This window comes from Ursus arctos, unplaced genomic scaffold (genome assembly GCF_023065955.2).
Source record: "Ursus arctos isolate Adak ecotype North America unplaced genomic scaffold, UrsArc2.0 scaffold_1, whole genome shotgun sequence".
NCBI lineage: Eukaryota > Metazoa > Chordata > Mammalia > Carnivora > Ursidae > Ursus > Ursus arctos.
This window is the reverse complement of record NW_026622763.1, coordinates 83,855,199-83,877,092: the sequence shown is the minus strand read 5'-3', so window position 1 is coordinate 83,877,092 and position 21,894 is coordinate 83,855,199. Positions and strand designations below refer to the sequence as shown.

The 21,894-nt window shown below is 34.0% G+C and overlaps 1 protein-coding gene across 11 annotated transcripts in view; it reads left to right on the top strand.

Annotated features, from left to right (window-relative positions):
* KANSL1L (KAT8 regulatory NSL complex subunit 1 like) overlaps positions 1–21,894 on the top strand; it is a 150,608-nt gene that overhangs the window by 1,736 nt on the left and 126,978 nt on the right. For 6 of the 11 annotated variants that reach the window (XM_048213931.2, XM_048213934.2, XM_048213933.2 and 3 more), the window contains exon 2: positions 17,437–18,553. In XM_048213931.2, coding sequence (XP_048069888.1) covers positions 17,466–18,553 — 1,088 coding nt within the window. In that variant the 5' untranslated portion in view covers positions 17,437–17,465. Of the gene's footprint in view, positions 1–12,112; positions 13,551–13,584; positions 14,366–15,725; positions 16,031–16,427; positions 16,600–17,436; positions 18,554–21,894 lie in introns of those variants that run through there. The other 5 variants (XM_048213930.2, XM_057304495.1, XM_057304489.1 and 2 more) reach the window with 5 other exon arrangements.

Genomic DNA, 21,894 nt, shown 5'->3' with positions numbered 1-21,894 from the left:
CTTAATTTTTGATTCCCCCTCCGTTTCCACCTACTTAGATCAGTGTCATGGTTGCCATCATTTCTTTGTAGTTTTAATCTAGATAGATTATGGTTACTTTTCTTCCCCAGCACTTCTGAGTTTTTACATGAAATTTTTCTTAATCCAGGCCAATTCTATCACATTTATTTTTTACATTTATCTCTTGCGTGTGTATCATATGTGCCTTTTCAAATAACAATTGCTATTTTCTTAAATAATCTTATAAAATAATTTGGTATGTTTGGTATGGTATGTTTTTATTTAATTCTGCCTCTTAAACGTTTCCATGTCATTAGTCTTTGAAAAATTATTTGGCTGTTTAAAATTATATCATGTAACATCATACTTAACTTTTTTCCTGTTGGCAGATATTTGGGCTGTTTCTGATGTTTTGCTAACATAACTTCAGAGAATCGCGTTTTACGTAAATCTTTGAAATTTTTTCCCCCTTAGATTTGTAAAAGAAATTACTAGGTCAGAATCTGGGGTTGTGTGTGTGTTAAGGCTCTTGAACATCACCACATTACCTTCCAGAATGTTTTATCAGTTTATATTTATTTCGTGTATGAGCCAGCCTCACATTATGTCCTTGTTCATCATCTAGTGTTAGTATTGAAACAAAAAACCTTGCTTTAATTTGCATTAAATTTTTTTCCCTGCTTAAGTCTGTGGTATATCTGTTTTCTTAACTTACTGTAAGGGGCTTCAGAGAGAAGAATGTATTTCTTGTTTGACATGCTGCAAATCACAGTGTGGATGCTCAATGAATACTTGCCAGTCGGCTTATTAATATTTACCTTTTTGACCTCTGGAAGATCAGGAAATGATGTCTTGCTTTTTTGTCTTTCTCAGTTTACCAGTACATTGTTGGCAATATACCGTTATTGTTTGATTCATTACTTTGAGTACTTCTCCCTTCAGATAGGGGCCTCACTGATCTCACAGTTGTCTACTAAAAAGGTCCAGTGACTTCTCATGTTCAACTGCTGCATTATCCAAAAGTTCTATCAAGTTTTTTTTATGCCATTTATCATGATAAACTCTTTCCTTTATTTATTTATCTATCTTGTCTGGAATTCACTTACAGATTTCACTTTGATCATTCTAGATTCACATGTAGCCTTTTCTGTATTTTTTTAAGCCTACTGTCTAAAGTTCCTTTCTTTTATTATTCACATTGTTCCTGATAGTCTACCTATTACTGCCTTAAACATCTTTTACTGCCTTTAACCTACCACATAAGCCTTATATGTCATCTGTAATTTTTATTTTCCTTTATTCAGTTATTTTCCTCTCATGTCCCTTTGCATTGGTCTGTACAGTTTTAGATCGTAAAGGATGCAGAAAGCTGTTTCTTTCGGGTTTAGAATTGTGTTTAGGATTGTTTACCAGTAGGGTTTCACGAGTTATAAACTGCAAGGAGTGGGGTCCTTGCAACAGAAGTGACAGGTCGTAGGGAATTAGCAACCAATTTACTGACTTTAAAGCGTATCATCTTATACCTCTATCCTAAAAGTCCTGACTGCATTATGGCACTATAAGGGAATACTGTACATAGGGATGACCCTGAATCATCAGTACAGTCTTACATTGCTTTCAGTATGTTCAATTTCAAAAGGCAAGGAAGGTGTATCATTTCCACAAGATTTATATTTGTTTTTCCTTTTAAATGTTGTCTTAGATTTCAGTGAATTGGGCTCTGTATTGCATGTAGGATAAATAACCAGCAAATGTTAATAAAAATGGTAATACTGTACTGGTCTGTGGACAGTCTGTAATGAAAATCTGAAGACAATTAATGGAAGTCTTTAATACTTGATAATATGTTAAGTTTTTAGAAGCATATTTTATTTCTGTATGGATGTGACAGTTCTCTAAGTATTGCAGAATTGGGAGAAAATACATTCATTTATAATATTGAGGTTTTGTTAATATTTGTAATGAACTTTATATTTATTGTCTGGTTTTGGTCCTGTAAGACCAAGAATTCTCAAGCATGTTTTTCAAAGTAATTTTTAAAAAAATTTATGCGTGGATCATTAATCATTGTCTAGCAACATGAAATTAAATTGGAGCAAATATGATAGTACACTTCTAAATGTAAATTTATGGATCCAAACGGATGTACACAAAAAAACAACTCTTCATTTATATTCCTATGAGTCATGCCCTTATAACTGAATAGTAATAATTCTGCTTGAAGTATGATCTGTTTGATGTATTATGTGGCCACCCAAGTGGCTTTATCTTTAATTAAATTCCTTTAGTGTTCAAAGAGAATTCCTTTTTAGGGATAGTTTTCAAAGTGTAAGAAGTTCTTGCTGTAAACATTACTGAGTACAAAGTACTGAGCCAACTCTACCATGGTCATGCCAATTACTGCAGTGTTTTCTGCTGTAAATTGAAAATGCCCATATTTAACAAAGAAATCCTGAAAACACGACACTGTATTTTGTATTTATACCTTCCATTCCTAAATTTTTGAGGAGTAAAATTGTACCAGTGTAAACTCTCTCTCATTACTTCTATTGTTTTAATTAGATTTTTCCTTTATGAGTTACAAATTAAAAATTCGAGTGTTATATTTTAGTAATGTTTGAAAGAGCTTCTCATACTTTGCTAAGAGAAATTGTCTTTTTTCCTATTCTTTCTCTGACCGTTATTCTAATGGATCAGCTGTCTGAAACACATTAAAATTGTAACTGTGGAAATAATTTAATATTTGTCCCTACTTCAGGCTTCTCCCCTCTCTCAAAATGCTGTTGGTAGTTTTTACTGTCTAAAACTTAAGGATGAATCAATCTGCCTTATTTGTGATAATGTAATTCCTAGTCGATGTTACTACATTATGAGAATTGGGATTATCCAGATTCCAGTTGAAAGAGTAAATTTAATGTTCAGAGTGGATTTGAATAGGGTATTTTCCATGGACTATATGGAATATATATACATGTGCTAGAATATAAATCATAGTTAAAATCTGGAGCAGTACTTTAGGGGGTGAAAAATCAGAGTTGGCCTTTAATTTTTAATGTTCATTTTCAGGAGGAAGGGTAGTTCTTATCTAAATTACCTAGATTATCAGTTTCAATTCTGAAGATAGACTAGATTAGCAAACTTTTGATTTTTTTTTAGACTGTATGCCAGAAATTATTTGGTATATATGACATATATATCGTAAAGACCTAATTTAAGTAATTATTGACATTATAATTATCTCACAATGTACATACAATTTTTGAGGGATGACATAATATTTACTGTATCTCATGTCTCCAGGAACATTTTACATTTAATTAATGCTAAATTTTTATTAAAAAAGATTATGTCGCTAATGGAAACATTTTGTAGACATCAGGGCAAAGCTTTTTATTTGTGGTAACATAACAACTAATTTCCTTAATTCACAATGAATGTGTTGGATTAGATTGTAGACCAAAAATTAGAATTTATGATGTAGACTTTTTACTGAACTAATTTGATTTATATAATAATGAAGTTTAATATGGACAAAAAAGACAAAAAGTTTTGATTATTTGTAGTTTTTAAATGTTTATTATTTAAAGGCATAAACTTTGGCTTGCTTGGCTTCAGTTTTCTCTCTGGTTGTATTTTTGTGAGACTTCTAAGAAAATAGGATGTGTAGTGAGATCTGGACTGTTCACTGTAAGGGTATATACTTGTGGATTGTCTGTAAAAGATTTATAACAGATTAGTTTTTGGTTTTGTTTTTTCCACCCTCAAAATTTCTGGGCTGTGGATGTGCTAAAGAATTTTTTAATTAATTAAAACTGGAATGTAAGTTGAAAACTTTGTTGTAAAAGCAGAAGTGAAGTTCATGCTCAGGAAATATAGTTGATTTTTGGATTATTAAGAACATTTGCTTCTTGACAGATAATTAAGATAATCTGACTAATTCCTTTCTTTGAGAAGGTGCTGATATGGTTGGTTTCTTAGCTTGCAGATCCTGTTGATTTAATATTTTAGTTCTGTATTTGTGGCCAAAAGGAGTTTAGTTTTTCTCAGTATTATCCATTACAGGTTCTTTGAAGTCCTATATATTAAACTCTTAGAAGAGTTGGACCTGTTTTGCCTGAGTATCTTAGGTGTATATGAAATAAATGGTGCCTGGAGTAAATACAGTATTTTAGCAGCTAGTAAGAAATTTCTTAGATTTAGCTAAGATCCAAATACTTTTTGCACCACACAGTTATGTGCACGATTAGAAACTGAATAATTAGAAACCGGAATAATTAGAAACTAAATATTCGTAAGATCAAGATGCTGCTTTGAAAGCTTTTTAAGGATTTGTCTTTTCCATGTTTTTGAACATTCTGAAATATTATAGGTGCCTAAAAATACAAAACAATATGTTTGGCTAAGAACTTTGGGGACTGATATTTTAGTTAATGGTTGATTCCTGTTTACTTAGGGAGACTATATACTTTATACTTTGTACTGTCCAGTACAGTAGTCCTTAACCACATGTGACTATCAAGCACTTGGAATGTGGCTAGTCCAAATTGAGTTTGTTAAATGTAAAAAACACTGGATTTTGTGATTTAACACACATACAAAACAGAAAATATCAAGATATTTTTTACTGATTACAGATTGAAATAATGTTTTAATAAAACTAATTTCGTGTTTTTTTACTTTTTAAAATATGTCTAGTAGATTTAAAATTAAATGTGTAACTCACATCATATTTTGATTGCACAGCAGTGTTCTATACTAATATTTCCTAACCTTAAGACTCCTTTCATAATAAAGTATCTCATGAACCTCCTTCCTAGACATTTTAAAATATAGTTGACCCTTGAATAATGTGGAGGTTAGGTGTGCTGACCCCACCCATGCAGTCGAAAATCTATATATAACATTTGACTCCCCCCAAAACGTAGCTACTAATAGCCTACTGTTGACTGGAAGCCTTACCTATAACACAAACAGCTGATTAACACATATTTTGTATGTTATGTGTATTATGTACTCTATTCGAATAATAAAATATGCTTGAGAAAAGAATGTGATTTAGTCATAAAAGAAAATGCATTTACAGTACTGTTTTGTATTTATTGAAAAAAATCTAAGTGGACCTACACAATTCAAACCCATGTTTTTTAAGGGTCGAGTGTAATTTTGTTATTTTTGCTATTTATTGAAGAAATATTTACTAAGGGCCTGCTTGCTATATGCCAAACAGTGTTCTAGGATACAGCACTGAGTGAAAGCATTCAAACCCTGCCTTCATGTGGCTTTCATTTTAATAGGAAAAATATGTGATAAACGATTTTTAGTAATAGATTTTAGATGAACTATTATTTGTTGTAAGTATGCTATCAGTTATTATATATAATTTATGTAATACAATTTTAATACAGTGCTTCATTTATCCAGTGATATATACTATTTAATTTACTTTTGGCATTTGTCTTGTTTGTGTTCTCTGAACTTTCTGTATCTGTGGTTTGATGTCTGACATTAATTTGGTGAAGTTCCCAGTTTATTGCTTCAAATATTTCTTCTTATTTGTCTTCAGCTTCTGGTAGTCCCATTAAATGTAAACACATTTTGTGGTTGTCCCACAGTTCTTGGGTATTCTGTTCTGGCTTTTTTTGTTTGTGCCTTTTTCTCTTTACTTTTTTTACTTTTGCAAGTTTCTGTTGACATATCCTCAAGCTCAGAGATTCTCTTCAGCCATGTCCAATCTACTATGAGTCCATCGAAGGCATTCTCATTTTTGTTACAGTGGTATTAATCTCTAGCTAATTCCTTTTTTGATTCTTAGAATTTCCATCTCTTTGCTTATATTATGTATCTGTTCTTGTATGTTATCTACTTTTTCCATTAGAAGCCTCAACCAATTAAACTTGTTTAAGTTCTTTTAAAAAATTTACGGTTTCATGATTCCAACATTCCTGCCATATCTCAGTCTGGTTCTGATGCTTGCTCTGTCTCTTCAAACTGTGTTTTTTACCTTTTAGTATGCCTTGTAATTTCTTGTTGAAAAAGAGAACATGATGTACTGAATAAAAGGAACTCCAGTGAATAGGCCTTTAGTAAGATGTTGGGGAACCATTCTTTGTTTTGTTTTGTCTTTTTTTTTTTTTTTTTAAGATTTATTTATTTATTTTTAGAGAGAACATGAGTCGGGGGGAGAGGAAGAAGGAGAGAGTCCCAAGCAGATTCCTGGCTGAGTGCAGAGCCTGACATGGGGTTTAGTCTCACAACCCTGAAATCATGAGATCATGACCTGAGCCAAAATCAAGAGCCAGATGCTTAACTGACTGTGCCACCTGGGTGTCCCATTGGGGAAGCATTTTGTAGTCTGATGATTAGGCCTGTCTTTTAGGAAGACTGTGCCCCTGGGCTGTGAACTGCACAAATGCTTCTTAGTTTTTTTCCCCCTCTTAGGTGGGACAGGATGGCTAGAGGGGGCTGGCATTGGCTGTTCCTTTAATTCACTTTTAACTAAGAAAAAGCAAGGCTTTTGAACAGATTGCTTAGAAAATAATATATCATGTGTCACTTTGTTATCCATATTTTATTTGACTTTAGCATTTGATAGAGGTGCCCCTTTTTTATGTGCTTTTAAATACTTTGATATCTCAGTTGCCATACACTCTGGAATTTTCTTCTCATTGAGTGAACTTTTGAGCTCATATTCTTTGGTAGCTCTTCTTCCTTTACCTCTCCCAAATTGTGAATGAATCCTAGGGCTTGATCCTGGGCTTCTTTTTCTTCTTTGCCTATACTCTCTCCCTAGATAAACTCTTCTCGTCCTTTGGCTTCAAATACTATTTATAACCAGTGACTCCCAAAAATGATATCTCCGTGAATTCTTGCTTGAACTCTAGACTTGTTTATCTGACTCCTTCCACTTGGATGGCTAATAGGTACCTCAAAATCGTCATATCCCAGACAGAACTTTTTATTTTTCTCCCTCGACCTTCTGTCCCCTCAAGTCTGCTCCATTTCAGAAAATAGCATCACTGACTACTCAGTTGCTCAACCCCAAAATCAAAGAGCCATAGTTAATCGCTTCCTTTACCTTAGGCCCCATAAAATCTTGGCTGTCAAAAGTTTTGTCAGTTCTACCTTGAAATGTATCTTAGATTTATCCGTTTTCATTTCTACTATTACCTCACTAGTCCCAAGCCACTAATACCATCTCTTGTTTTACTTCCAGTAGCTTTTACTTGGTCTCCCTGCTTTCCTTGGAAGCCATTTCCATTCTTTCTCCTATACAAACCTTTTCTTTGTAGAACAGCTAGAGTAATTTTTTGAAAATAAAAATGTAAATTAGATCATGTTACTACCTTATCCAAATACCTTTAGTGGTTTTCCTTTGACTTAATCGGCAAACCATTTGCCTCTCTGATCTTATTTCCTCTTATTTTGTCTCTCTGGCTCATTATGTTCTAGATGTGTTTGTTATTTTTGTTCCACAAACACATCAAAATTATTCCTGCTTTAAAGCATTTTATTAGTTGGCTTTTTTCCTTGGAAGACTCTTACCCCCAAATCTTGGTTGGTTGGTTATTGTCATTTGAGATTTCAGAGTAGATGTCACCAACTCCAAGGCCTTAGTTCATCTACAAATCTAAAGTAACTCCTATCCCAATGTTGACGTGCTGTATCACTGTTTAGTTTTTTATAAGAACAGTAGGGAACCCTTATTTACTTGGTATTTTTTTATTTGTTTACTCTGTATCTACCATTTGCTAGAATGTAAGCTCTGTGAGAGTAGAAACCTCATCTTTAACGTTCACTGTCATCTTTCTAGTAACTAAGATGGTGTTTGTTAAATTTACTCAGTAAATAGGTATTAATTGAATTGTCGAATGTTTGGTTTTATATTGAATATATATTAAATGGAGGTTAAAAATCTAGCTTCTACCAAAAATAGACAAAACTATATTTATGACTCAAGATTGGCCATTTCTTCATCTTCTGCTTTTCAAAAGTCAATTTGTCTATTTCTTTTTTTAAACTTGTTTATTTCTGTAATTTTTGGAAAGTTTTCATTTTGTTTTGTTTTTAAAAGATGAAATAGGTTTTCAGCTGCCATTCACAAGCAGTTCTCTATAAATAACATGTTGTGGTGTGGATAGTCTTTATACTCAAATGAAAACCGGATGACTTTACTTGTAGCTAGGTATTCTTACTGTCTTGTTTTTTTTAAATTGGCTTCTCAAATACTGGAGACACCTGTAAGTGCTATAAAAATAATTGTGATCATGTGGAGTACGCTTTACAGAACTAATGGAATTAATTTTTTTAAATGTGTTGACATTTTTTATATTTGGCATTTGTAAGCCTTTAAAAATTTTTAGGCCATTTTTTTCCTTAAAAAAGAAAAAAAATCAACCATCATTAAAACTCTGTACAAATATAACAAACATTAGAAATAGATATCATTCCAAAATAGTTACAAGAGAATTACAGTTTTACAGTCCACAGCAGCACATCCTATAATATGTACTCCCAAGGGGGAAAAAGCTACAATATGTTGAACACTTGACTGCCACCCACAGTCTAACAAGAATATGGACTTTTGAGGCACATCAACATCAGTCACCAAAACTTGTTTTGCTTACTGTTGAGGTGAATTTGCAGAATTCATTATTTTATGCTCTACATCAGTATTCCTTATGCATTCTGCTTCTAACCAGTTGTCCATTATGCATAAAAATGAAATAAGTGATTGAAAATAACTACAGTTTCAAACTGTGTAATGGTTGAAGCCCTTATTTAGAGTTAACCTGAATGGTTGGTAAACACATTATCTTTCAGGAGTATGCACATTTGATTTCTAACTTGAACATACATCTTCTGCATAAATTGTTATGTTTTAAATAGTTCATGTTTAGTATTTAATTTTGAGGAAGTTTAGTTTATCAATTTTATGAATAATGTTTTTGGTGTCCTATCTGAAAAAATCTTTGTCTAACCCAGGATCATAAAGATTTTTTTCTGTGTATTTTTCTAGAAGTTTTATGGTTTTAAGTTTAACTTTTAGGTCTATGATCCATTCTGATGGATGTGACCCTTTTTATATAAGGTATATCCTTATGGGTTAAGTTTCAGTGTTTTGCATATGGCTGTCTTATTGTTCCAGACGTTTTGTTTAAATTAGTCTTTTTACATTGAATTGCCATTACATCTTTGTCAAAAATCAGTTGACCATATGTGTGCTGGTTTTTTCGGAGCTCTCTATGCTTTCTGTTGATTTTATGTCATTCTTTTCCCAGTGCCACATTTATAGTAGATAGGTAGTTTGAGTCCTTCAGCTTTGTTCTTGTTCTTGTTTTGGTTTCTAGTTCCTTGCTTTTTCCATATGATTTTTTTTTATGATTTTAGTTATTTATTTGTCAGAGAGAGAGAGTGAGCACAAGCAGGAGGAGTGGCAGGCAGAAGGAGCAGGCTCCTTGCTGCACAAGGAGCCCAATGTGGGACTCCATCCCAGGACCCTGGGATCATGATCTGAGCCGGAGGCAGATGCTTAACTGGCTGAGCCACCCAGGCATCCCTCCACATGAATTTTTGAATCAGCTTGTTGATATCAGCAAAAAATTTTGCCAAGATTTTGATTGGGATTGTGTTGAATCTATAGATCAGTTTTTTAAAGAAGAATCAACATTGTAACTATATTCAATAATCTAATCCAAGAACACAGTGTATCACTCCATTTAGGGTGTTCCTTGTTTTTTTTCATCCAGTTTTTCGTTTTAGAAATGCAAATGATGTTTGTATCTTGACCTTGTATCTGCTACCTTAGTAAACTCATTAGATTTAGAAGCTTTTTTTAAAAAATAGATCCCTTGTGATTTTCTATGTAGAAAATAGTTTCATCTGTGAACAGAAACAATTTTACTTTTTCCTTTCCAATCTGTATGCTTTTTCTTTTTTCTTCATCTATTCCATTGTGTATGACCTCAGTGTGATGATGAATAGGAATGGTGAGAATAGATACCTTGTCTCATTACCAGTCATTGGGCAAAGGCATGTCTTTCACCATTAATTGTAAAGTGATCTTTAGGCTTTTGTGTAGATGCTCTTTAAGCATTTTTCTTTCTTTTCCTAATCTGAGGGTTTTTTCCCTAGTCATGAATGATATTAGGTTTTATCACATGCTTTTCCTTCGCCTATTAAGATCATATGTTTTCTTTTTCTTTTTTAAGATTTTGTTTATTTGTGTGAGAGAGAGTGCACAAGCAGGGGGAGCAGCAGGCAGAGGGAGAAGCAGGCTCCCCACTGACCAAGGAGCCTGATGTGGGACTCAATCCCAGGACTCTGGGATCATGACCTGAGCTGAAGGCAGATGCTTAACTGACTGAGCCACCCAGGCATCCCTATATTTTCTTTTTTAATCTTTTAATATGGTGACTACCAATGATTATTTATTTATTTATTTATTTTAAGAGAGAGTGAGCAAGTGTGGGGGTGTGGGGTGTTGGGAAGAGGGAAGGGCAGAGGGAGAGGGAGAGAGAATCTTAAGCAGGCTCCACGCTTAGCGCAGAGCTGGACGCAGGGCTCAATCTCACAACCCTGAGATCACAACCTGAACCAAAATCAAGTCAGTCCCTTAACTGAGCCACCCATGCGCCCCCAATGATTGATTTTTTAAAATAATATTGAGCCACAGTTGGTCGAGTGGCTGAGTCTTGATTTTGACTCAGGTCGTGATCTCAAGGTCCTGGGATCAGGGCCCGTGTTGGGCTCTGTGTTCAGTGGGGAGTTGGCTTCAGGATTCTCTTTCTCCTTCTGCCCCTCCCCCTGTTCATTCACTCTCTTTCTCTCCAAAATAAATAAATCTTAAAAAAAAAAAAAAGATTAAAAATATTGAGCCAGTATGGGTGCCTGGGTGACTCAGTTGTTAAGCTTCTGCCTTTGGTTCAGGTCATAATCCCAGCATCCTGGGATCGAGCCCCGCATCAGGCTCTTTGCTCAGTGGGGAGCCTGTTTCTTCTTCCAGCTCCCCCGTGCTTGTGTTCCATCTCTTGCTATCTCTCTCTGTTAAATAAATAAATAAAATCTTAAAAAAAAATACTGAGCCAGTATGTACTAATGGAAAACCACATTTGGTTGTGAGACATTATTTTTATATATTGCTTTGTTTGTAATATTTATTTTAAAAATAATAATCGAAATAGGTGTTATAATTTATTACTACCTAAATCTTGAAATCCTGACTCACTTGTTCCTTAATTCAATCAACAAATACCTGACAATTATTGTATACCAGGCATTGTGTTAAGTGCTGCCAGTTGGAACCTTGACCAAAATATAGGTCTGCCCTTAAAGTAAGTTCTTCACTAGAATGTAACAAAATACCAGATTGTGAATATCAGGAACAGTAAGCATTATAGGGGAATGGAGTGTTATGAATTGAGTGGCTAAAGCTATTTTACATGTATCAGTCAAGCCAAGACTCTGAAGAGGGGATTGTAGAGCAGAAATATGAATGAATTGAGGGAGCCAGCCATCTTAGCTGTGGAAAATTGTTCCAGGCTGAGAGAATTGCAAGTACAATTTTCAAGAATAGCACAGAAGCCAGTGTTGCTGGAGTAGTAATCCATGAAGAGAGATGTAGAATATGATGTAATCAGGGACCTGATAATGTAGAACTTTGTAGGCCCTGGAAAGGGCGACTTTGAATTTTATTCTGAACATAATGGTAACCACTTATTTATTCATCAGGTATTTACTGAGCATCTGCCATATGTCAGATACTTTTTCAGGTTGATGGTAAACAAGCATACCTTGGAGATATCGTGTGTTCAGTTGTAGACTACCAAACAAAGCAAATATTGCAATAAAGCGAGTCAAATGAATTTTCTGCTTCCCAGTGCATATAAAAGTTATGTTTACATTATACTGTGGTCTATTAAGTATGCAATAGCATTATGTCTGAAAAAAACAATATACAGCTGACTTTTGAACAACATAGCTTTGAACCCTCTGGGTCTCCTTATACACAGATTTTTTTCAATAAATATAGTGCTGTAAATGTATTTTCTCATAGGATTTTCTTAACATTTTCTTTTCTCTAGCTTTAGTGTAAGAATACATTATATAATACATATAACAGAAAATATGTGTTATTTGACTGTTTATATCATTGGTAAGGCTTCTAGTAGTTAAGTTTTGGAGGAGTTAGACTTATACATGGATTTTCAACTGTGTTGGTGGTTGGCACCCCTAATCCCTGCATTGTTGAAGTGTCAACTGTACATACCTTAATTTAAAAAGTTTGTTGCTAAAAACTGTCATCTGAGCTTTCAGTGAGTCATAATCACTAATCAAGATCACCATTATAAATATAATAATAATGAAAAAGTTTGAAATATTGTGAGAATTACCAAAATGTGACACAAAGACATGAAGTAAGCATATGCTGTTGGAAAAACGACATCAATAGACTTGCTTGATGCAGGGTGGCACATTCAATTTGTAAAAAAAATGCACTATCTGCAAAGTGCAGTAAAGTGAAGTGCAATAAAATGAGGGATGCCTGTATTAACGAAATAGTCGAAAATCCAAGCCTTCATAGGTCTTTAGAAATGTTAGTGGTAAGTGTAGTGTATGTAATATGGAGGCAGTCAGAAATGGTAGAGTTTAGAATAACTAGGATATATTGTTATATGTAATGATCACATATTTAAGTAATTTTAAAAATTGGGATAATGCACTTATGTTTAATGATGAAACTAAACATTAAGTGGGATTTATTCCAGGGATACTAGGGTGGTTCAATATTTGCAAATCAATCACCATGATACATCACATAAAATAAAGACTATATGAACATAATTTAATCTCTTATTTACAAGAGACATCTGTTTTCATGAGTTTCTTTTGGTTGCAGTGAAGAAGGACTCAGGCTGAGAGTTTTTATAAAGATACACTTGGAAATATAATATAGAGGAACTTCACGGAAATCCTCAAATTGGAACTGTGGAATGAATGGGCTTTCCAAAGACTAGAACCGAAAAGTCTTCACATCCAAGTGTATTAGTTATCTATTGCTATGTAAAAAATTAGCCCCCAATTTAATGTCTTTATTTCACAGCTTCTGTGGGTCAGGAATCTAAGCATGGCTTAGCTGGGTGCTTCTGGCTTGAGATATCACACAAGGCTGCAATCAGTGTGTTGTCTGGGGCTTCCGTCATCTGAAGGCTTGCCTGGGGAAGGATCTGCTTCTCAGATTACTCACATAACTTTTGGCAGGCTTTAGGTAGTTGCTGTCTGTTGGCTGGAGACATGAAATCTTTCCTATGTGGGTCTTCCAGCTCACAGCATGGCAGCTGGCATCCCAGAGTGAGAGAGGGTGACAAGATGGAAGCCATAGTCTCTTTGTAACCTAATCTCAGAAGTGATATCCCATCACCTTTCCTGAATTCTGTTTGTTAAAGCAAGTCAGCAAATCGAATCCATACTCAAGACAAAAGGATTACACAAGGGCATGAATACCAGGATATGGGGATTATTAAGATCATTTTAGAAACTGCCTATCATACCAAGTAAGCCCTAGAGATCTCACCAGAGTGTTTTTGTGTATGTTTTATTCTAGTTCTCTACCATAAATACCCCTAAGCCAGTCTAAATGTACGTTTTTTGCTACCAATTATAGTTCTTAACTATTAATCTTTATTATTTATTTTTGCCTCTTATTTTTAGTTTTCCCTTATATTTAGTTTATCCAGGGCCTAAGATGAACTGTGCTGCCTCATGATATTTTATCTTCTGCCCCTGCTGCTAGTCACTTTGAATATGTCCCTAGCACCTTGTTCAAATTTTCGAGAGAAAAGGTGGCTAGGGAGGGGATAAAGTATAGTATCTTTTGAATATGCCTACCTCATCTGTGATTAACACAGTTTTTCTTAGAAAGCAGTGTAGATATCTAAATACTATTGTAGATGTTTACTGAGTAGAAGATAATAGAATATTTCTCATAAAATTAGGAGACTTTGAGATATACAGACTTTGGGGAGAGAATTATATGGAAATCTCTATTTTTTTGAGACGTTACACAGTAAAGTATAAAAAAGGCAAACATCTCTATATATTTTTGTGTCAGTCCTTGACACGTCATGGGGCTTGAACTCATGACCTCGAGATCAAGAGTTGCATGCTTTACTGATTGAGACAGCCAGGCACCTCCAAACATCTATATTTTTATCACACAGAATTAACAACCATTAACAATTGTTCATTTTGTATTTAAGACCTTTTCCCCCCAGGTAATAAAGTTTGTAGTTGAAACTCAGCTCCTCTTAAACCACCACTCTTAGTTCTCATGGAGCTTACCTGATGTGCAACTACTTTTACAGATTGGGTGGGTATTTTTCTGGTTCATTTTTTATTCTTGTAAATGCATAAACACACACACGTACATATATGTGGTGTGGTCTTGTGTTTCTGTTTTTTTCCCCAAATCAATACAACTTCTGTTGAGTCTTTGACATATCACAAATAAGTCTGAAAAATCATCCATTATTTTGCTGTTCCTGTAGCTGGACAACTTAAGATCTTATTCATCAGCCTGCTGAATTGTTCCTTTTTCAGAGCATAGAAAACATCCAAAAATTTTCTGTATCTTTGTTTTTAACTGTTGTGGCTTGCTGAATCTAAGCAGCTGAGTTTGATACAAATTCAGTGTCACTTTCTTCAAGCATTAACTCATCTTTCTGGACTTGAGATACTGAACAAGCAACACCTGGCCTCATCCAAACCCTGAGGATGTATTTTCACCCATGAAATTTTCAATTTCGACAGGAGAACCATTCTTCTGAATAACAATGTTGATGGGGAAGTGGGCATACACAGACCTCATCTTGTGATGGAAGTTCAGTGTAATGCCCTTGATCATGTTCTGTACATGACTATAGATAGTGTGAACAGTTGCCAGTTCTTTTTATTTCCCCACCATTTGTCATCTTGGAACGTCTTTTTCTTCTTTCCAAGGAGATAGAGTTTTTTTGGTTTTTTTTTAATTTTTAAAAAGATTTTATTTATTTATTTGGGAGAGAATGAGCTGTGGGGGAGGGACAGAAGGAGAGTGAGAGAGAAGCAGTCTCCCTGCTGAGCAGGGAGCCTGATGCGGGGCTCAATCCTGGGACTTGGAGATCATGACCTGAGCCGAAGGCAGGCACTTAACTGACTGAGCCACCCAGGCACCCTGAGATTAAGTTCTGCACTGATGCTTTGGGACCGTTCACAATAACAGTGTGTCCCTTCAGAGTGATGTTGACATTTTCTGGAATGTTGATAGTCTGCTGAGAATAGTCTTCATTCTCACAGTAGATGGAGCAAAGAGAGCTTGTGTTTGTGTTTTATTTATTTGGTAGCATACTGTACCATTAAAAAAAACCTGTATATTCTTTCTGAGGTTTGTCCATTTTTGTATATATAGATTTAGGTCATTCTTTTTAACTTCTGTATAGTATTCCATCATGTTTTATTATCCATCCTCTTATTGTTAGATATCTAGGTTGTTTTGAAAGAATAGTTTGCTTACAAACAGTGCTCTGTTGTGCACCTATGACAAATACATTTTCTACATTATTGTCAAATTCCTGTATCAACTTATAGTCCAAATAGATGTGAGAAATCTTATTTACCTGCATTAAGTGATATTTCAGACTTAAAACATTCTTTTCTTTTTTATTTGAGAGGAGAGAGAGACAGAGCATGTGTGGGGTGGAGGGGCAGAGGGAGAGGGAGAAGCAGACTCCCCACTGAGCAAGGAGCCCAGTGTGGGTCTCGATCTCGGGATCCCAAGATCATAACCTGTGCCAAAGGCAGATGCTTAACTGGTTGAGCCACCCAGGTGCCCCTAAAACATTATTTTCAATTTAGTGATTAGAAAACTGGTCTCTTTATCAATCTGTAATTCCTTCATTACTAGTAAGATTGAGTATATGTTCAATGATCTTTTGGATGTCATCTGTGAAATGCCTGACCAGTTTGCTCATTTGTAGGAGTTCTTTATGTATTCTGGGTATGGATTCTTTATTATATATATTGCCAAAGTCTTCTTCTAGTCTATAGCTTGCTTTTAATCCTGTATATATTTTTTTTAACTGCATTTGAAGCCTTTGTGCCTTTTTTCCTTTTATCATTCTTGCTAGTCTTTGTAAAGAATCCCCTTTTGGTTTTGTGTTTTCACATAAAAATGAAGGCTGTGGAGAGTTCAGTTAGCACCTGGGGACATACAGTATGGGAGTATGGCCATTTAAATAACTATTAACTGTCATGTGTTGAAACAAAAATTATGGAGTATCATTCCAGAGTATCTTACAAAACTCACAACTTTTAATGGTATAAAATTTTTTCACTATTTAGTCTTCATAATTTTTTTTTTAAAAGATTTTATTTATTTATGTGACAGAGAGACAGCCAGCGAGAGAGGGAACACAGCAGGGGGAGTGGGAGAGGAAGAAGCAGGCTCCCAGCAGAGGAGCGCGATGTGGGACTTGATCCCATAACGCCGGGATCACGCCCTGAGCCGAAGGCAGACGCTTAACAACTGCGCCACCCAGGCGCCCCTAGTCTTCATAATTTTCAATGGTAGAGGATTAACTTTTTCAGTCAATCAGACTGTATGGTTTTATATTTTTTCTTTTGATAAAATACAGTGAAATTTGTTTAATTATGGGATTAATTTTTAGCAGTCATCTATTACAGTCCCCACTATTTTCCAGGCAGGAGTAACAGCTTTTATAATGATAACTTACGATTACCTGTTTGTGAAAAGGGAAAAAATTATTGCAGATATTTTTCATGAAAAATTTTTGCACATTGAAGATTAAGCAAGTTTTCCCTATCGTATTATTTTTAACAGTTGTGAAATTAAACTTTTTTTGCTTATAGTTCAGTTACTTACATCTTCTGAGACTATTTAGCTTATTTTAATATTTATACCGTTCAGATTGTGAAGTTTGAGAAATGGAGGTTTTGAGGAGCTTGTATTTTATAAAGATAAGTGGTTCTTTCTTTGGCTGAAAGTATGGGATTGAGTCACGTTTTCAAATATAATTCCCAGATTCCAGGTTGAAATTTTTTTCTTTTGCCTTTCACTAAACATTGTCCAAAAAGAAAAAGGAATCTTGAAGTACGATTGAAGTACATCCACAGGTCTTTGTCTAATTCTTATTGTGCTAGGTAGTGTACAACCTTAATTGGAGTTTTTGGTATTGGGCCCACAGAGACAAGAATAGCTTAGTCTTTGTTGAATTCCTTATGAATTAGGAAAGAACAGATATTATTAGAAGTTGGGAAATAAAGGAGGAGTATGGTTCCATTCACATTTTAATCAGAAGCTTTGAAAATGTTGCCCTTGGTAAAAGTGTAAGCATAAATCTTTTTTTTCTAGATATTTGATCATTTATTTTTACATTATTTTAGGTTTCCAGTAATTATCTGCAGGATTCGCCATGACCCCAGCTCTGAGAGAGGCAGCAACAAAGGGTATCTGCTTTTCATCTTTACCAAGTACCATGGAGTCTGACAAGATGCTATGCATGGAAGGTCCAAGAACTGTAGATGAAAAGCTCAAGGGAGACACTTTGTCTCAGATGCTGGGATTTCCAACTCCTGAACCTACTCTCAACACTAACTTTGTGAATTTAAAACATTTTGGTTCCTCTCAGTCTTCAAAACATTATCAGACAGTTCTTTTAATGAGTTCTAATTCTACATTAAATAAATACAGTGATAATTACAAACAAAGGAAATTAGGGGAACCCAATTGCAATAAGCTGAAAAACATACTGTGTAATGGCAGCAACATTCAGCTTAGTCAAATCTGTCATTCTCATTCTGAAGAGTTCATCAAAAAGGAACTTCTGTCAGATACCACAAGCCAGTGCATGACAGATGTACAAATTATTTTGGATTCAAATATAACCAAAGACACTAATGTAGATAAAGTACAACTGCAAAACTGCAAATGGTACCAAAAGAGTGCACTTTTGGATAAAGTTACTGATGCTGAAATTAAGAAGGGTTTATTGCACTGTGCTCAAAAGAAAATTGGGCCTGGCCACTCAAATGTGCCTATTAGTTTCTCAGCTGCTGAAAAAGAGGAGGAAGTGAACGCTCGTTTACTTCATTGTGTAAGCAAACAGAAAATTTTACTTAGCCAGGCTAGAAGAACTCAGAAACATTTGCAGATGCTTCTGGCAAAGCATGTTGTTAAGCACTATGGTCAACAAATGAAATTTTCTCTGAAACATCAACTCCCCCAGATGAAGATCTTTCATGAACCTACCACAGTTTTGGATAGCAGTTTACCTAAATGCACTGAAATTAAGCCAGAAGTCAACGTGTTGACTGCAGAAAATAAATTGTGGAGTGATACAAAAAATGGTTTTGCACGGTGTACAGCTGCAGAAATCCAAAGATTTGCACTGTCTGCTACGGGGCTGTTGTCTCATGTTGAAGAAGGTCTGGATTCTGATGCAACTGATAGCAGCTCTGATGACGATTTGGATGAGTATACCATTAGAAAAAATGTGGCAGTGTAAGTGCAAAATTATTACTAGAACTTTTACTGTTCTGTGTATAGCAGGAGTTTTGTCTGGGTTTCATGATACATTAAAAGGAAATAGATTTTCTAAAATTTTAGTGCCATATTTTTTAAGGTATAAAACTTTGGTGAATTTTAAAAATATTTTGTTAAACTACTGTGTATGAATATATATACATACTCTTTAAAAATAAGTTATTCAACCGCTCTATCTAGGAAAAACCATATAGGGATAATGAAAGCTCTTTAGCTAGAAGTAAGCATTTCTCCCATTCTTGAATAGAATAGGCTATAGATAAGGCTTAGCATTTTGCTTAAGTGTTTTAGCCAATGCGTATAGCCAAAATTCAAAAAATTTAGTCTGCACATGAGGAGCCCACGTTGACTTTAGGCTTTAGGAGTTTATCAGTTCAGAGTATATATAAGTTGATCTGCTTTTTTTTTTTTTTTTTTTAACTACAGTATTTATATACTCATTGCGTTCATACCTTTCAGCTCTGGTCTTTACCAATTTAGTCAATTTTTGCTGGATTAGTATAACCAAAACAAAATTATGATGTCAGCTATTAGATCCTGTTGAATGCTTATTATGTGCTGGACCTTGGGGATTCGGTTGTGGGCAAAATATTCACAGTCTCTTCTCTCTTGAGAATCTACTTCAAACAAAACAAAACAAAAACAGAGATAAAATAGTTTTATGTATCACACTGTATTGATACCCCAGAATAGCCCTATCTGATAGAAGTTTTCTGAGATGATAAAAACGTTCTATATCTGTGTTATCAAATAGCCTCATGTGGCTATTGGGCGCTTGAAACGTGGCCAGTGTAACTGAGGAACTGAGTTTTTAAATTTTATTTAATTTGAATTAAATTTTTTTTTAAAAAGCCGGATAGAACATAGTTTTTAATCTAGCTTTAGGGAATCTGTTAATGTCCCTAACTTGATGCAAAATACTGTGTATATATTTTGGGAGGAAAAAGCCCGTCATTTTTATCAAATTGTCAAAGATGAGTGAGAATTATTACAGAGTTAGAAGGTGAACACATTAATTTTTACTAATAAATAGAAGGTCAGTATATCAATTTTTATGGTAAAGAATAAAATGCAAAACCAAGTGGGCGTTCCAGTCGTTTGGTGTTCTGGTATCACTATGTTTGAAATGTGTTTGAATGTGGGAGCTAATAACGAGCACGTATTTTTTCTGACTGGCATTGTGATATTTACATGTGATATATTAATCCTTTCAACAACCATGGGAGGTGATTGTTGTTATCCTTATTTAATTTAAGAAGAAGTAGTCTTCTCATGGTTAAGTAACTTGCCCATGGTCAAAAAGCCAAATAATTGATGGAGCTAGGATTCTTGTCCATTTGTGGAAGACTTTAAACCAATGTCTTTGCTATTGGGCCATGCAACTTTGTCAACGAATCATTCATTGATGCTTACAGCCACGAGAATTATTAAGTACATGTGCTCTGAAAGAAGTCCAGAAATTTATCAGTTTTCATATTTATAATGCTTTTGAAGAAGTCAGTTTAATAAAATTTAGTAGGTAAATTTAGTAAATTACTTCCCTTTGGTTGTTGAGGACAGCTAATGGGCAGATTTGTCTCTTTTAAGCTAGTAACAAAAATTAGAAAATCATGTCTTCCTAGGCTATTTTGACCTTCATTAGGATTTTCTTTCATTGATCTCCTATAGTACTTGATCTGCCATACAATTTATCATTAAATCATATTTTGTCCTATATGATTTGCTAATATATCTGTTAGTCTTAATAACCCAACACCTAGTAAGGATGGAAACCACATTTTAAACCTTAAAAAAAAAAAAAACCTTATAAACCAAGCATGTAATTACCGATTGGTCAAGACATTTTAAGATTTGCATTTATTCCTTGACTTTAGAGAACACTAACTTTAGACATTTATATAAAACATACATAAATAGGGAGATTCGAACTATTAAAAATTTTTTTATACAAAGCATCAAGCAATATACATTTCATTTCTTATCAGCTTTGCCAGTTTATTGGTGAAAATTGAAGTAAAGTAGCCTGGAAAAAAATTAGTTTCAGGCGTGGAAAGTTTATTTCTCATTCTGTCTTCATTTTTCTGTAATCAGTTGGAAGGCTCAGGAACATGAGACATGCATTTTAGGAAAATAATGAATCTAAGAAGTTTATTATTAAGATATAATATATACTTTTAGCTTCTTGCATTATTGACCATTTAATATTAGGATGCCTTAGTTATTAAAGCTCATATCTATATTTCTAGATCCTCAGATTACACTCATCTGATCAAATCAGTAATACAAAATTCATATAATAACTCTTTGAATTCTTTAGTTCACTGAATTATTTGATAATTGTTTAGGTTTTTGTGTTTGTTTTTTGCTGTTTGAACTCTATTTGCATTTCTTGATTTTATATGCCTCCTGCAAAATTGGATATTCATTTTGTTTTGAATATTTTTACTAATGTGAATAGATTTTTGTGGGAAAGATTATTTCTCAACATTTTATCAATTTTGATGTTTACTGAATTTTGAGAATAATACAGTTTTAAGTATTTGTATCTTTTAATATGAATGTAAAAATGGTTTCTATTTTTTTAAACTAGAATTAGTTCTGTTTCATTCAATAATTTAATACATTTATTCTGATGTAAGTTTTTTTAAGTTTATTTATTATTTTTTTAAGTCTATTTTTCTTTACAGTTTTGGAAATTGATTTTTCAAATGTAGATGAATATTTTTAATGAATGAAGTTCAGAATTAAACCTTAAACATATAATATGCATTTTGTGGACCTAAATTTTTAAGTGAGTGCTAACACAATTAAATTTTCATTATCTCTACTGAATATGAATAGACTTCTCAATTTAATTTTAAGGTCTACAGTGGCAAATACTACAGTTGACTTCAACTTAAAGTAACTTAAGAGCAAATACTACTTTTTCTGTCATTGTATACTCACTGCCTAGCATTGTCTACTCTTTAGTGGTTTTTTTTTTTTTATTTTTGGACTAAATGAATTTTTCTGTATTTGAATATGCAGTTTTGAAGATACAAAAATTGGGGTTGGCAATCTGAAATTTCTCTCCATATGTTTATCTTTTCTTCTTCCATTCTATTGTTTATTTTAACTTTATTTCCCCCACTTTCTTCCTTTGTCTCTAGTACTAAACCGGCCACAAGATGTATCTTATACATCTTAGAACCAGTGTGCGTATGTATTCAGTGAATGAATGAATGAATGAAATACAACATGACAAAATATAGACCTTTAAAAGTAACTATTTTATTATAATATTTAACATTTATAACTTA